Source organism: Phaethon lepturus, unplaced genomic scaffold, assembly GCF_000687285.1.
Source record: "Phaethon lepturus isolate BGI_N335 unplaced genomic scaffold, ASM68728v1 scaffold10862, whole genome shotgun sequence".
Lineage (NCBI taxonomy): Eukaryota > Metazoa > Chordata > Aves > Phaethontiformes > Phaethontidae > Phaethon > Phaethon lepturus.
This window is the reverse complement of record NW_010522621.1, coordinates 489-13,317: the sequence shown is the minus strand read 5'-3', so window position 1 is coordinate 13,317 and position 12,829 is coordinate 489. Positions and strand designations below refer to the sequence as shown.

The window sequence follows — 12,829 nt, the reverse complement described above, 5'->3', positions numbered from 1 at the left end:
CAACAAATTTGCTTGCATCAATCTTGTGAAACAGGAAGGAAAACCAGAGTGGAAGAGAATTAAAAGGAGGTAGTACAAGGCAAAAATCCCTTTTGGACCAGTGCATAGCATGTGCTGACTTTTTTTAGTATACAGCAGGGAACAAACAAAATTCTGGTATTTTTAAGTAAGCCTGATAAATATATAAAATAGGAAAGTTCTCCTTTTCAGTCTTTTGCTACCTCTGAGTCGGTGGTGTTGCCTTTATTAGCCAACTACCTCTTTCTAGATAGGGGCTTTTGTGCTTTGTCTCATTTTTATCAAAGTCCTTGGCCTGTGCACAGCAGGCATGTCTGGCTACTTGGTTCTTCCAGTCCCATCCTATAGTCTGAGAATGCTGCAGAACTTGTCCAGAAGCTCAGAGGATTTAAGGTGGATTCTGCAAAAGATTGTCATACACATCTAGCTAGAACACATAATATAGATTGTGTTTTCAGACTCTCTTACTTTTTTCTAACAGTGTGTGGTTCTGTGCCATGGAGCTCGGATAGGATTCTTTCAAGGGGATATCAGGCTACTTATGGATGACCTAAAAACACTGCAGCCAACTGTATTTCCTGTAGTACCAAGACTGTTGAACAGAATGTTTGACAAGGTAAGTCTACAGGCACACAGTTTTAAGACACTTCATGAAGCCTGTGCTGACATGTTAGGAGAAACCGTTGTGCTCTGGGAATTTAAATCAGCATGCTAACAAATTGGTGTATCTCTTTCTAAAATAGAACTGCAAGTGCAGGGCGTAGTACTAATTGTATTAAAACACTTTCAGGCAGCAAATACTAGTGTTGAGAAGACTGACTAGGGGACTTGGTCCTCTCTAGCTTGATTAATGACTTGCATAACTTGCTCAGAGCAAAACAGTCAGTCTAGTCCATAACATGAACTTGAGGTTTAGCACCTGCATGCCACGCTTTTAGCATCTGACTCATGGAGCGGAGTTTGCAAACCAAGGTCAGGTGTTTGCCTATGTTTGTGTGGACGCATACAAGTTTCCTACACAGCAGCCAGCGTGTTCTAGCAGGGAAAACTATAAACCAGCCAGTCAGGAGTGCTGGGGAGAGGGTGTGTCAGCAGCCCTAGTCTCTCCTGTGCTTGCTGCTTGCCTGCTCAGGGTCATCTGACATGGGAATTCAGAAGTAGATTCTTTCTTGAACTTAAGATTTTAAAATCATCCTTTTGTATGTGGATGACTGACTCTTCTTAGGATATAACCAGAGGAGTTGAAGGCTAAAACAAGGCCTGTGACTGCTAAAGAAAAGAGACCTCCCTATGCTGTCTTAGCTAGGACACTGCTCTAATCATGACATTAGAGGAACAGCAAGTATTACAAGGTTCTGTTTGGCCCCAGGAGCGAGTAGTGCAACTCAGTACATTTGGAGGGAAGGAAGTTCTAAGCTCTGCCTGTAGTGCTTAAAACTTAGCCCCTCATTCTGCTTATGCATTTTGTACTGGAATTTGAAAGAGCTAAAGCTTGGGACTCTCTTCTCTTATGATGTAGTTTTCTTGTTGACTCTGAGGTTTTCACATGTCTATGGCACTGTTTCAACCTCACCCAGCCTTGCAGTAACCTAGCATGTGAAGGTAAGTGGGAAACTGAGGGGGGCTAACGCTGAAGAGCTGCTGGGGCCTGTCTCTTTCCAAGTGAATATACTAATCTGTGGTCTGCTGTTGAGTCTGCTCTGACTTGATGAGAACAATCAGATGGAGCCTTTGAAAACTGATCTAAAAAGCAAGTTTATATATGCAAGACGGATCTCTGGTATTTCTGAAAGGACCTGCATGTCCTTAGAAAACCCTGTGTTAATTTACGTATTATGATGGTGTGCTCTTTAGAATATGCTGAGGATTATACTTAATTCAGCTTTTGATCAAACTGGAATAGAAAAATATCTACTTTCATTCATACATTTTTTTAACAAAGAAACTATACACTGGAAAAGCGTCACACAGTTGGATGGGAAACAATAATTTGTTAAGTACTAATTTTGATGGACATATCTTCAACTGAGGTAAAGGTCAAAATCAAAATGCCCAAGTATTTCTTGCCAGACTTAAGATGCTTACAAATAATGGTGGTTTCACTTATTTGGTTTTCACTGTTAAGAGTCTCTGTGCATGCTTCTGTAAGAAAGGAAATGGTAGTCTGCGAGGCTTCTAACCCCAGATAATTTTTCTTAAAAGATTTTTGGACAGGCAGATAATTCATTAAAGAGGTGGATGCTGGATTTTGCTTCCAAGAGGAAAGAAGCAGAACTCAGAAGTGGCATAGTTAGAAATAACAGCTTCTGGGATAAAGTCATCTTCCGCAAAATACAGGTATGCTTGAAAGCCCCTGACTCTGAGTCTTTGTATGGTGGATATTGGAACTCTTTTATTATGTTATCTGCTCATGATTGAGAACAGAGCTCCAAATGTGCTTACTGTGCTACAGAACAGCAGTTTGACATGTGTTTTCAATATTGGAAGCGTGAAGATATCTATCACTAGATAGCCTATCTACTTACTGGTTTATAGGCATCAGTTTGCAATTGGTGAATTTCATATGTATGGTTATAATCTGGTATGGCTTTCATCACTGATTAAAGACTACCTGGCTACTCAGAATAAAGAAAACACCCTGTCTTATTTCCAACTTCATTTTTCAATTCCCTCTCTTCTAATAATATCAGCTAATTGTGTTAGGGAGGTTTCTCTAAAACAGTCTGGTGCTTCTCTCACCACTTTGAAAGCAAACGCTGTTCTTCTGATGGAGGAATGCGAAATGTGACTTAGTGCCACCTTTAACCCCTACTGTCTCCTCACTGTTGATCACTAGTAAGTTATGCCTGCTATTATATCTGTCACTCACTTGCTATCGTCCTAACCTTGGTTGTACAACGTGCCCCCGTGGCTGCTTTTTATAGCATTCAGTATGTATGAGAAGCTGATAGAAGGTAGTTAAAAATAAAGCCATTGCTGTAAGGCCATGACTTAAGCTCTTTGGACTTTTGGCAGAGTCTGCATTGCAGTGACACCATAGCATAGTCTTTGTAGATACTGTATGTTTGAGATGCCATTAATGAGATTAAAAACACTGCAAGATAGACAACTTGCAATAGGAGACTAAACTTTTGGGTGGCACTGTAGGTGAATAGTGGTTGAGGGTGGTACAGGAAAAGACTTTGGAAACGTCTCTAAAATGCTTTTGGTGTCCACAGTATCTTGTGTCTGTTGTAGGCAAGTTTGGGAGGAAAAGTAAGGATGATGATCACGGGAGCAGCACCTGTATCTGCAAGTGTACTGACCTTCCTGAGAACAGCTCTTGGCTGTCAAGTAAGTTTCCTGGCCTTAATCCTAAAACATAAATCCTAAAAACATTTCTAGTGATGTGACTATATGGATAACTTTCTGGCATTCTTCTTGGAGACTACACAAGTGTGTACTCCTTTCCAGAGTTTATATCTCAGTTTGCTGAGATTCCTATATTCATCCCAAAGTCTTTATTATAACTGAAGTAACCAGCTGAACTGTCTGAAGGGAAAGAATTGGAGGAGATATGTTGTAAGCAGTAATTAATGTTCTTGGATATAAGTTTCTGGGGCTTGCCTTGCTTACAGAAGTACTCATAACTGTACTGCAGAGAATCTAATCAACATTATAATATTGTAGTTGCTTTGAATGCAGTATCTTACTGCTTTGATGATAAGGCTGTGAAGAATCAGATTGAACACACTGCATTTATCTTCAGAGCCTCTTAAAAGTATATGCTTTTTGAAGTAAAAATCTGTATAACAATGGCACAGGATGCAACAAATGTATTGAACTAAATTTCAAAGATAGAAAACACAAAACTACTCTAAAATGTGAGGCTTCCGTGACTTCTTGAAGCTCTTCAGTATGTGCTGGTGTAGCACAGCATTCTGCACAGAAAAGGGAAGCTTGTCTTGTATATAATAATCATAGAGCTGTGATGGGGTATTGGGATTCCATTCCTGGCTGTCTTGGACAAACCTGTCCTTGAATAATGTGAATGAAGTCATTGCTAGTGCCACTGTTTTTAGTTGCTTCTTCCTGCTATTTATAAAGAAATAAATTGTTGCTTTCTGCTTTTGATCTATAGAGGTGTCAGAGTGCATGAGTAAATATTGGAACTGAAGGTGGAATATTAGCACTTGTGTATTGTGATATAGTGACAATATTTTTAGAAGACGCTGGGGATTTTGCTAAACTCACACTGCTAGAAAAACGCAAAATATTAATTTCACTTCAATGAAGAAACTGTATGTTTGAAAAACAAGAATTTAAAATAATATTTTGGTTTCATGTCCTAGTTCTATGAAGGTTATGGACAGACTGAATGCACAGCTGGATGCTCACTGTCGCTGCCTGGCGACTGGACAGCAGGTATGGTGTTTAATGGTCTGCCTGTCAAAGTTTAGCATGCTGTAGAGGTCTGTGATCACACTATTTAGTCTCCAGTGCACCTATCGTGATGCATAAGATTCTGGTTTTGTTCAAGTGAAGTAAGTAGTTGTTTGACATGACCCCTTGAAGCTTTTACGCCTAAATAGTGAGGCATGTTCAGTAATTCAAACTTTTGACAGGCCTTGTCCTTGTAAGTTGAAGTGGATTGTGGAGAGGGGAGGTCATAGTATTAACCATTGTAACTTTTACAGAATAGGCATCTGCTGTTATAAACACAGTACTGGAAATTCAAATGGCATTTTTTTGTGTTAGAACAAACAGCTTGCACTTCTGTCAGCTGCTACATCTGTAGCTCCCTAACTGAAATAATACTGATAATTGAAACTCTAGTGGGGCTTTTTCTACTTAAATTATGTCCATAGTGAGGATCCTGATGATAAGAAAAAGCAACCCTGAGTACACGGTTCAGTTTGTAACATTCTAGGGTTATCTGAGAACTTAATGTTTCAGTCCTAGCAAACTTGAGCTATTGCTCTGCTGGTATTGGTATAGTACACTACCAGAAATCAGTTTTTGATCTTTTTTTACTTTAGCATGTAACTAGCTTATTGTTTAAGAACCTGACTAAAAAGCAGTTCAGGCTATTGAATTGTTACTCTGTTAGGTCATGTTGGAGCACCTATGCCATGCAGCATCATCAAGCTTGTTGATGTGCAAGAAATGAATTACTTGGCAGCCAAAGGAGAGGGTGAGGTAAGTAATTTCAAAAGGTCAATATAAACCTCTTATGAAATATTGGAAAAGGTATTTTTGTTCCTGAAATAACAAGTAACTGTCTCAGTTTAGTAAAAATGCTAAACAGCCTACGACCTAAACTCAAAGACTTCTGCCTTGTATGCAGGCAGTGTCAGCTAAGGATTCACAAAAGCAAAACAGAAAATAGCGTATTGGAGGGGACAAAAAGCAGCTTACTGTGGGATAACAAATAACTATGTGTTTATAGTTGTATTACCAACATGCAATCTTCCAGCTGTGGGATAGCTGAGAAGCTATCTCATACTGCATTTATCCTTTGGTAAAATGCTAGCAGAGGGCTTCCCCCTACTGCCAAGTGCTGGAGAACAGCTGATGCATGTAGCTTGTTAGCCAGCTTGTGATGTGGGAGATGAGGTAAGTTGAAGTGGTTGGAACATTGTTAAGAGAAATGGAGATAAAATACCATGAAGGCTTGTGACAACTGCCTGCACATTATTAACTTTTTTCTGCAGCCTGCACAAATTGAACATGTATGTCTTACAAATTGCGCTTTGAGGACTCAGCTTTGTATGTAGTGCTACATGCTGTCTTTTAAAAATATTTTTTCCAAGTAATAACTTGGACTTTGTACATACATTGAACAGATGTCCATGTAGCAATTTATTTTCCCCAAGCTCTGAAAGCAAATTACCTGTGGTGTCTTTCATATGCTTTTGAGAGGCCTTGGGCACAGTTGGGGGTGAGAAATAGATTTTTAAAAAAGTAGCTTAAGTAACTAACTAATTTTGTGACTGCAAACAATATATAGTCTTTATTTGTTTTGGTTGCAATTTTTATGAGACTAGAGACAAATCATTGGGCTTTAATTCCCAGAAATACTTAAGGATTTAGTTGGGCTTGGTGGTGGAAGACTGTTTGCAAGTGGAAAACAATGTCAAGATTTTTTCCTGTCTTGCATATGACCCCATGTTTAGTCTTCATCAGCAACTTTTGCTTCACTTTAAATATGTTTTTTAAAGCTTGGTCTGCTAGAGGAACTAAGTATAAATTCTCATAATGAGGAGCAGCTAAGTAGTTTTTAAAAAAACTTCTAAAAATATTTTGCTTGCACTTACTGTGGAAGTTTGCCAAGTTAGGAGTTACTTTGGACTTGAATAAATATGGTAGCCCCTTAATATATCAAGTACCACCTTAGTCTTTCAGGCCTCATTTCCTCAGTGTGAACCATGCTGAATTTAACAAGTAAGTGGTGTAGCTTACTTCACAGAACTGAAGCCCATAGCTATAGAATTGGCTGTCATTATCCCTTGCCTAAAATAGGTCTTCCTTATCACTATCTGTTCTTCAGATGGATTAAACATTCCTAGTCCTTCTTTCTGACAGTAAGCTTTCAATATTCTCTGTTCTCTCAGCCTTGCTTTCAATTTTGCCAGTAATCCATGTTCATGAAAGATAAATTTGTGCATAGAATTATATGTCCTTACATGCAGACAAGGTCTTAGTGCCAGTTATCAGGATACAGATAAATGGTTTGCTGTCTCTACTGGGAAAAGATGTCACCTACAACCATCCTGTGATTGTAAGAGCCATGAAAAATGAAATATTTCATCAGTCAGCCTTTGACTTGACTGGGACATAGTTCTTGTATCCTTCCAGATAATCTCTGTTTTATAGCAGAGATGACTTGGTTCTTAAAATATGACCTTGGTTTGGTCATGAGTTTGGTACTTGTCTCTACAAGGTCATCAGAACCCTCACTAATACTTTGGTCTCCCTCATATTGATGACACCTCATTGCACTGTAGTTCACCAGCATGCTTTTATGCTGAGGTAAGCACTGAAAATATTTGGGATGAGTTTTTCAAGAATAGGTCTCTGAATTATGTTAGTAATTTCCTCTAGTCTGAGAATTTATGTTAGTGCCTGAAGATTCTTTTGCCAGTTCCTTGCCTGTTTTATAACTGCACTAATCCCCTAGACTAATAGTTGTCCTAGTATTTTATAAGCCCCTATTGATACTTATTACGCATTTGGCCTTAACTTAAAACTGGATTTTTCTATTCCATTCCATTAGATGTGTTCTAGAGTCCTGATGCTATTGCCCAGAGCAGACCCTTTTTACTGTCTTCTGTTATCCATGCATACCAAGCCACTCCCAAGCTGATGTGATGGTTTGAATCCTTTGTTGCTCCTGCAGACTCTTCTGTAGAGCTTTCAGGGTTTTTGAACTCCTGATTCCCCAACAGTTGTGTCCAGTGGGCATCTTTGTGTTGCTTCAATCTTGTTTATCTTGCCTATCTCTCTGTCTGTATTTCTAAGGAGGTATTTTATTGTCCTGCTGATCCTTAAATAATGAGTCCTGTTCTGTGTCCCCCATCTCCCCATTAAAAACTTACACAGCCTTGGGTGTTAATATTGAATATTTATTATTTAAATATTTAAATAAAATATTTAAATCTGGGATTATCTCTGGATACTTCAGGCTCTACTACATGTTTCTGATTAGTTGCTTTACTTCTATATTCTCTTACTAACAGATAATCTACTAATTGTTTTAATTTAGCTTGTAAGGTCTGGCCTGATTCTCTGGCAACATCTTCACCTATAATCTTTTTAATCTTGTTGGTTGTCTTCTCTTACCTTGTAAGAATGTTTTTTGATCCTATTAATACCCATGCATCCAGTTGTATCCAGAGAAGTTGTTCTTAGTTTTTTACTTGGTACACAAATCTACACAACCTTTGATTTTTAAAGAAACTGCTTATTTCCTTTATAGGGAAGTCTTGAGTGCTTTAAGCCTTAAGATGTTAACTGCTTTATTTTTGGACAACAAACATGCAATTGCTTGATATACAGCTTTTTCATGACTAGTTTTAGCACAATGCCCCCGATGCCTACCAAAGCCAAAATGAACACATTGCCAGGCTGAGGGGCAGTACTTCTGGATCCAGCAGAATTCCTTCACATAAAATAAAAATTTCATCTGATAAATTCAGATTGTTAAATGACAGGTAGAAACACTACTGCTAGACTGGAAGGGAACAGATTCCAATTGCTTCTCACTATACTTTATACCAATGGAAAATGTTAGGTCTCCAAAAACCATGAGCAGAGATTTCTGTACTAACACATAAACTTCATCTTGTCTTTTTAGAGGGAGTTATTGAGAACCACTGGAGAAAGCATTCATTGCAAATTGTGTTTGTTATCTTCCCTTCATTGTAGCATACATTAACAAATGCCTTTTTCAGGTGTGTGTGAAAGGGCCAAATGTATTTCGTGGCTATTTGAAAGATCCAGAAAAAACAGCAGAAGCTCTGGACAAAGATGGCTGGCTTCATACAGGAGATATTGGAAAATGGCTACCCGTAAGTTAACTTATAGCTGAAATGTACTTGTGTAATTATTAGCAGTAATTCACCAAATAGAAAATATTTGGCATTGAACACAATGAATTAGATGAAAGACAAGTAATTTTAGGAGGATATTTACTGTTGTAGATAATACTTTAGCCCTAGGCACACAGATCTGGCAGTGCCAATCCTGAGGCTTTCCCTAGTTTAGATCAGATGGGTGCAGAGTCTGTTTTCTTCTAACATCAGTGTGACAGTACTCTGGCTCTAGCATTGTTTTAATGTACCAGTGTGGCATGCTTAAGCTGTGTGGATTGGTTTTTCACTTGAAGTGCCTCTTCTGACTAGAAGTTATTTCTGTCAACAGAATGGTACATTGAAGATCATTGACCGGAAAAAACACATATTTAAACTAGCCCAGGGAGAGTACATAGCACCAGAGAAAATAGAAAATGTGTATCTGAGATGTGAAGCACTTGCTCAGGTGTTTGTCCATGGAGAGAGCTTGCAGGTAAGCATTCTTCAGGTAATTTTAAAAAGAATTGCAAGAGGAGACTGCAGAAAAGTGTCTTCTCCCCTCAACTTTGGGACTGAAGTCTTAAACTTCTTAACATTACACATCTTGGTTCTGAATGCACTTCCAATGCCAGCACTTACATAATGTTTCTGGATTTAGTTTCAGTCCAGGTAGTAGAGCTAAATTAATAATGACTGTACATAACTGTGCAGGAAAATAAAAAAAAAACTCCCAAGATTTCTACTTTTTTTGCAAGTGGAAATTGAAATGTGGGTCTTAACAAGAGTAATTCTCTGAAGTGCAAGCTTCTGAACTGCACTCCTGTGTTAAAAGTAGCAGAAAGCTGCTGACGTTACAGCAGGATCAAAACTGCTGTCCAAAACCTAACACTGACTAGTAAGAGATGTGTAGGAACTGAAGTGTTGACTTTAAAAGGAAAAAAAATCTTGATGAAAATTCTGTTTTAGGCCTTCTTAGTAGCTGTTGTGGTACCTGATCCTGAGACTTTGTGCAGCTGGGCCAAGAAAAAGGGATTTGAAGGATCATATGAAGAGCTATGCAAAACCAAGGTGAGTCATACCTGACTAAACAGTTGGCTGTTCTGCATCAATGTTTTCAAGCTATACAACATATTCCTGTATCCACAGGACCTCAAAAAACACATTCTGGAAGACATGTTGAGGATTGGGAAAGAATCTGGTTTGAAGTCATTTGAACAGGTAAGGTGCTAATGAGAACTGAAGACCTAATGTAAACTTCTCAATACCAATATAATATGACTGCAGAAACTGGTTTTAATTTGCATCTGGAAAACTTTTAAAGTGATAGGCTTTGTTATGAGGCTGCACCTCAAATGCTGTCTTCAGTTTTGGGCCCCTCACTACAAGAACAACACTGAGGTGCTAGAGTGTGTCCAAAGAAAGGCAACTAATCTGTTGAAGGGTCTAGAGTACAAGTCTTGTGAGGAGTGGCTGAGGGGACTGGGGTTGTTTAGCCTGGAGAAAAAGGGGGCTGAGGGGAGATGATGTTGCTTTCTACAACTACCTGAAAGGAGGCTGTAGTGAGGTGGGTGTTGGTCTCTTCTCCCAAGTAACAAGCAATAGGACAAGAGGAAATGGCCTCAAGTTGCGCCAGGGGAGTCTTAGATTGGATATTAGGAAAAATTTCTTCACCGAAAGGGTTGTGAAGCATTGGAGCCAGCTGCTCAGGGAAGTGGTTGAGTCACCATCCCTGGAGGTATTTAAAAGATGTGTAGATGTGGTGCTTAGGGACATGGTTCAGCGGTGGACTTGGCAGTGCTAGGGTTAACAGTTGGACTTTATGATCTGAAAGGTCTTTTCCCACCTAAATGATTCTATGATGTTTGGGCAATCTTTTTAATAGCCTTGCCTATTCCAATGAATGTAGCTTGGCTAGTAACTGTTTACTTTCCAGGTCAAAGACATTGTCATGCACACTGAAATGTTTTCTATTGAAAATGGCCTGCTGACACCAACACTGAAGGCGAAGAGACCAGAACTGCGAAAATATTTCCAGTCACAGATAGATGAACTCTATGCTAATGCCAAAATGTAACTGAGAATGGAGTGAGGAAAGTGGCACATGTCTGATGTCTACTGTGGGCCTTCATATCTGTAATTTGACTACAGCAAACATAGGGAAGGAAACTGTGCAATCATTAACTTGTACAAAAATGGGTACTTGCCATAGGAACATTGAAGAAATGGAACACTGCCTTACTGTCAAGTTGTGTTGCATACTGTTTTTATGGTGACCTACAATTTCCAAAAAGAGCCTTAACTGTAAATGGTAACTATATGTAAGTTATTTAAGATTTCCTTGGCCAAAAATGGGACTCTCCTTCACCAAGGAGCTAAGGTTTTCTTATTGCCAGCATGTTTGCTGTCTGCAGTGTATTTTGCGGTTGTCAATTCCAAAGGATTTGGCAGGTTTGAAAATGCCTCTAAGTATTTTGCATCCTCAGAAGGATTACTTAATCTGTTAAAAACAAATAAAACAAACCAACCACAGTAAAACTGCTGTGGTTGTATAGCTGGTATCACATCTTGCATTAGTCCTGATATTAACTGGGGCAAGGCATCTGAGTGGTGTTTTTTCTCCTTCCTGTATCTGCAGCCAGTTCTGAGATGTACTTACATAAGGTAGAAGTCAGAACTCCACAGAAAGGAGACTGACAAATACAAGTTCCTCAGAGTAAGCCTGGACATAGTGGTTTGGCACTGAAAGTGTGGATGCAGTTGATCCAGGAAGTGTAGTCTTTGCTACATTAACACAAGTCCAGAGTGGTGCCAGCCCTGTAAATGAACAGATCCTAACTCTGGCAAGAACACTAGAGACCTAAAACCAAAACCATTCAGGAGGCTAGGCTATGCTAACAATCAGGTAAGCATTGCACCTGTACTAGCCACTTGTTTTCCTGTAATGAACGTGTATTTAAAATGCATTTTTTAAAATGTGCCAGGTCCTCTCTAAGCAGAAGAGCTTCTGAAATAACCTCTCAGTTTTCTGTGCTTTATGTATGAGCCACCGAGTATTCTTCACTGAATAGCAAAATAGGTCAGGTAGAATGTTTTTGCCTGATGCTTTGCAGCAATTGGAAGTATTTATATATGCCAACAGAACTGTGTGTTGGCACAGGATAGGTATTTGTTCAGGGATAAAACCTAATTCCCAGATAAATTACAAAATAACTAGTTACCTTTTGTTTGAGAAATCAGCAGAAATAAGCCTTATTAGAGCATAAGTCTCTTGCTATCCTTTACAGAGTTGGTTTTGCGTTAGCATTCATTGCTGTGTTTTGAAAACATGGATATATGTAAAGTACAAGCACAACAAGGTTTGCACTAAGATTTGTGTGTGATTGTAATGCACTACTCTGTAGCATAATTTCCTACCCGTGTGCAATTAAGGTACACAAATCCAAGTCAACTGTTAGAGCAGTAGTTTGTTACATTGGAATTCAAATGTTTGCTTAGTGTTGGTTATTTCTATGTTTTATAAAACCAAAACAATTTTCAAAACCAATGAAGGAAACCAAAATAAATATTTCTGCATTTCAACTCAGTGAAGTGTTTGTTTATCAAGGAAAGATGCTACTTACTAACAAGCTGAGGTGTAATTTGGTAACTCTGACAAGCTGTAAAACTCCACTGCTACAAATATACTACTTGATGCAGGAAAAATGCTGGTGGTTGACACTTTACTTTTGGAAGGTAACTTTCTGATTTGGTCTGACACTTGCGTGTAAGTTTTTTGGTCAATATCTCTAAGGGATGCTGTGGTATGTAACTTGCTCCACCTGTATTCTTAAACAAAGAAAAATCTTTATTTTTGTCTTCAGTATGTTTTCTAACAGTTAGGTAGTGTTCTTACCATCATAAACAACTCTGGAGTGAAACCTGGAGTTTTCTTAAACTCTTATGTTGCTTTTGGGTGGTAGTGGTTGTCCTTCCTGTGTTGTCATTGTTTCCACCCCCTTATGCTGTGCATCTGGCTTTCATCAGGGGTATGGTATGAAAGATTTCATGGGCAGACTTACCAGACCAAGGTAGATGAAGCATCACCAGCAAGACAATGTTTAGAATTCAATGTTAAAGCAGATGTTATTGTGAAATAATAATCACACTTCTGTTTCTAGCCACAGTAGCCTTTCTCCTTTGAATAATTTTATGTCTTCCTTATACTGAAAGAACTCTAAGCCACCTGTTTGTCACTTAGTGAATACTGTATTCACATATGT

General features: G+C 38.7%; 1 protein-coding gene across 2 annotated transcripts in view; it reads left to right on the top strand.

Moving 5' to 3' along the window:
* The window catches only part of ACSL1 (acyl-CoA synthetase long-chain family member 1), a 36,930-nt gene extending 24,781 nt beyond the window's left edge, over positions 1-12,149 (top strand). For both annotated transcript variants that reach the window (XM_010281859.1, XM_010281860.1), the window contains 10 exons: positions 500-634; positions 2,221-2,355; positions 3,256-3,351; positions 4,350-4,422; positions 5,108-5,196; positions 8,451-8,567; positions 8,920-9,063; positions 9,537-9,638; positions 9,717-9,788; positions 10,504-12,149. In XM_010281859.1, coding sequence (XP_010280161.1) covers positions 500-634; positions 2,221-2,355; positions 3,256-3,351; positions 4,350-4,422; positions 5,108-5,196; positions 8,451-8,567; positions 8,920-9,063; positions 9,537-9,638; positions 9,717-9,788; positions 10,504-10,644 — 1,104 coding nt within the window. In that variant the 3' untranslated portion in view covers positions 10,645-12,149. The remainder of the gene's footprint in view (positions 1-499; positions 635-2,220; positions 2,356-3,255; positions 3,352-4,349; positions 4,423-5,107; positions 5,197-8,450; positions 8,568-8,919; positions 9,064-9,536; positions 9,639-9,716; positions 9,789-10,503) is intronic.
* The last annotated feature ends 680 nt before the right edge of the window (positions 12,150-12,829 follow it).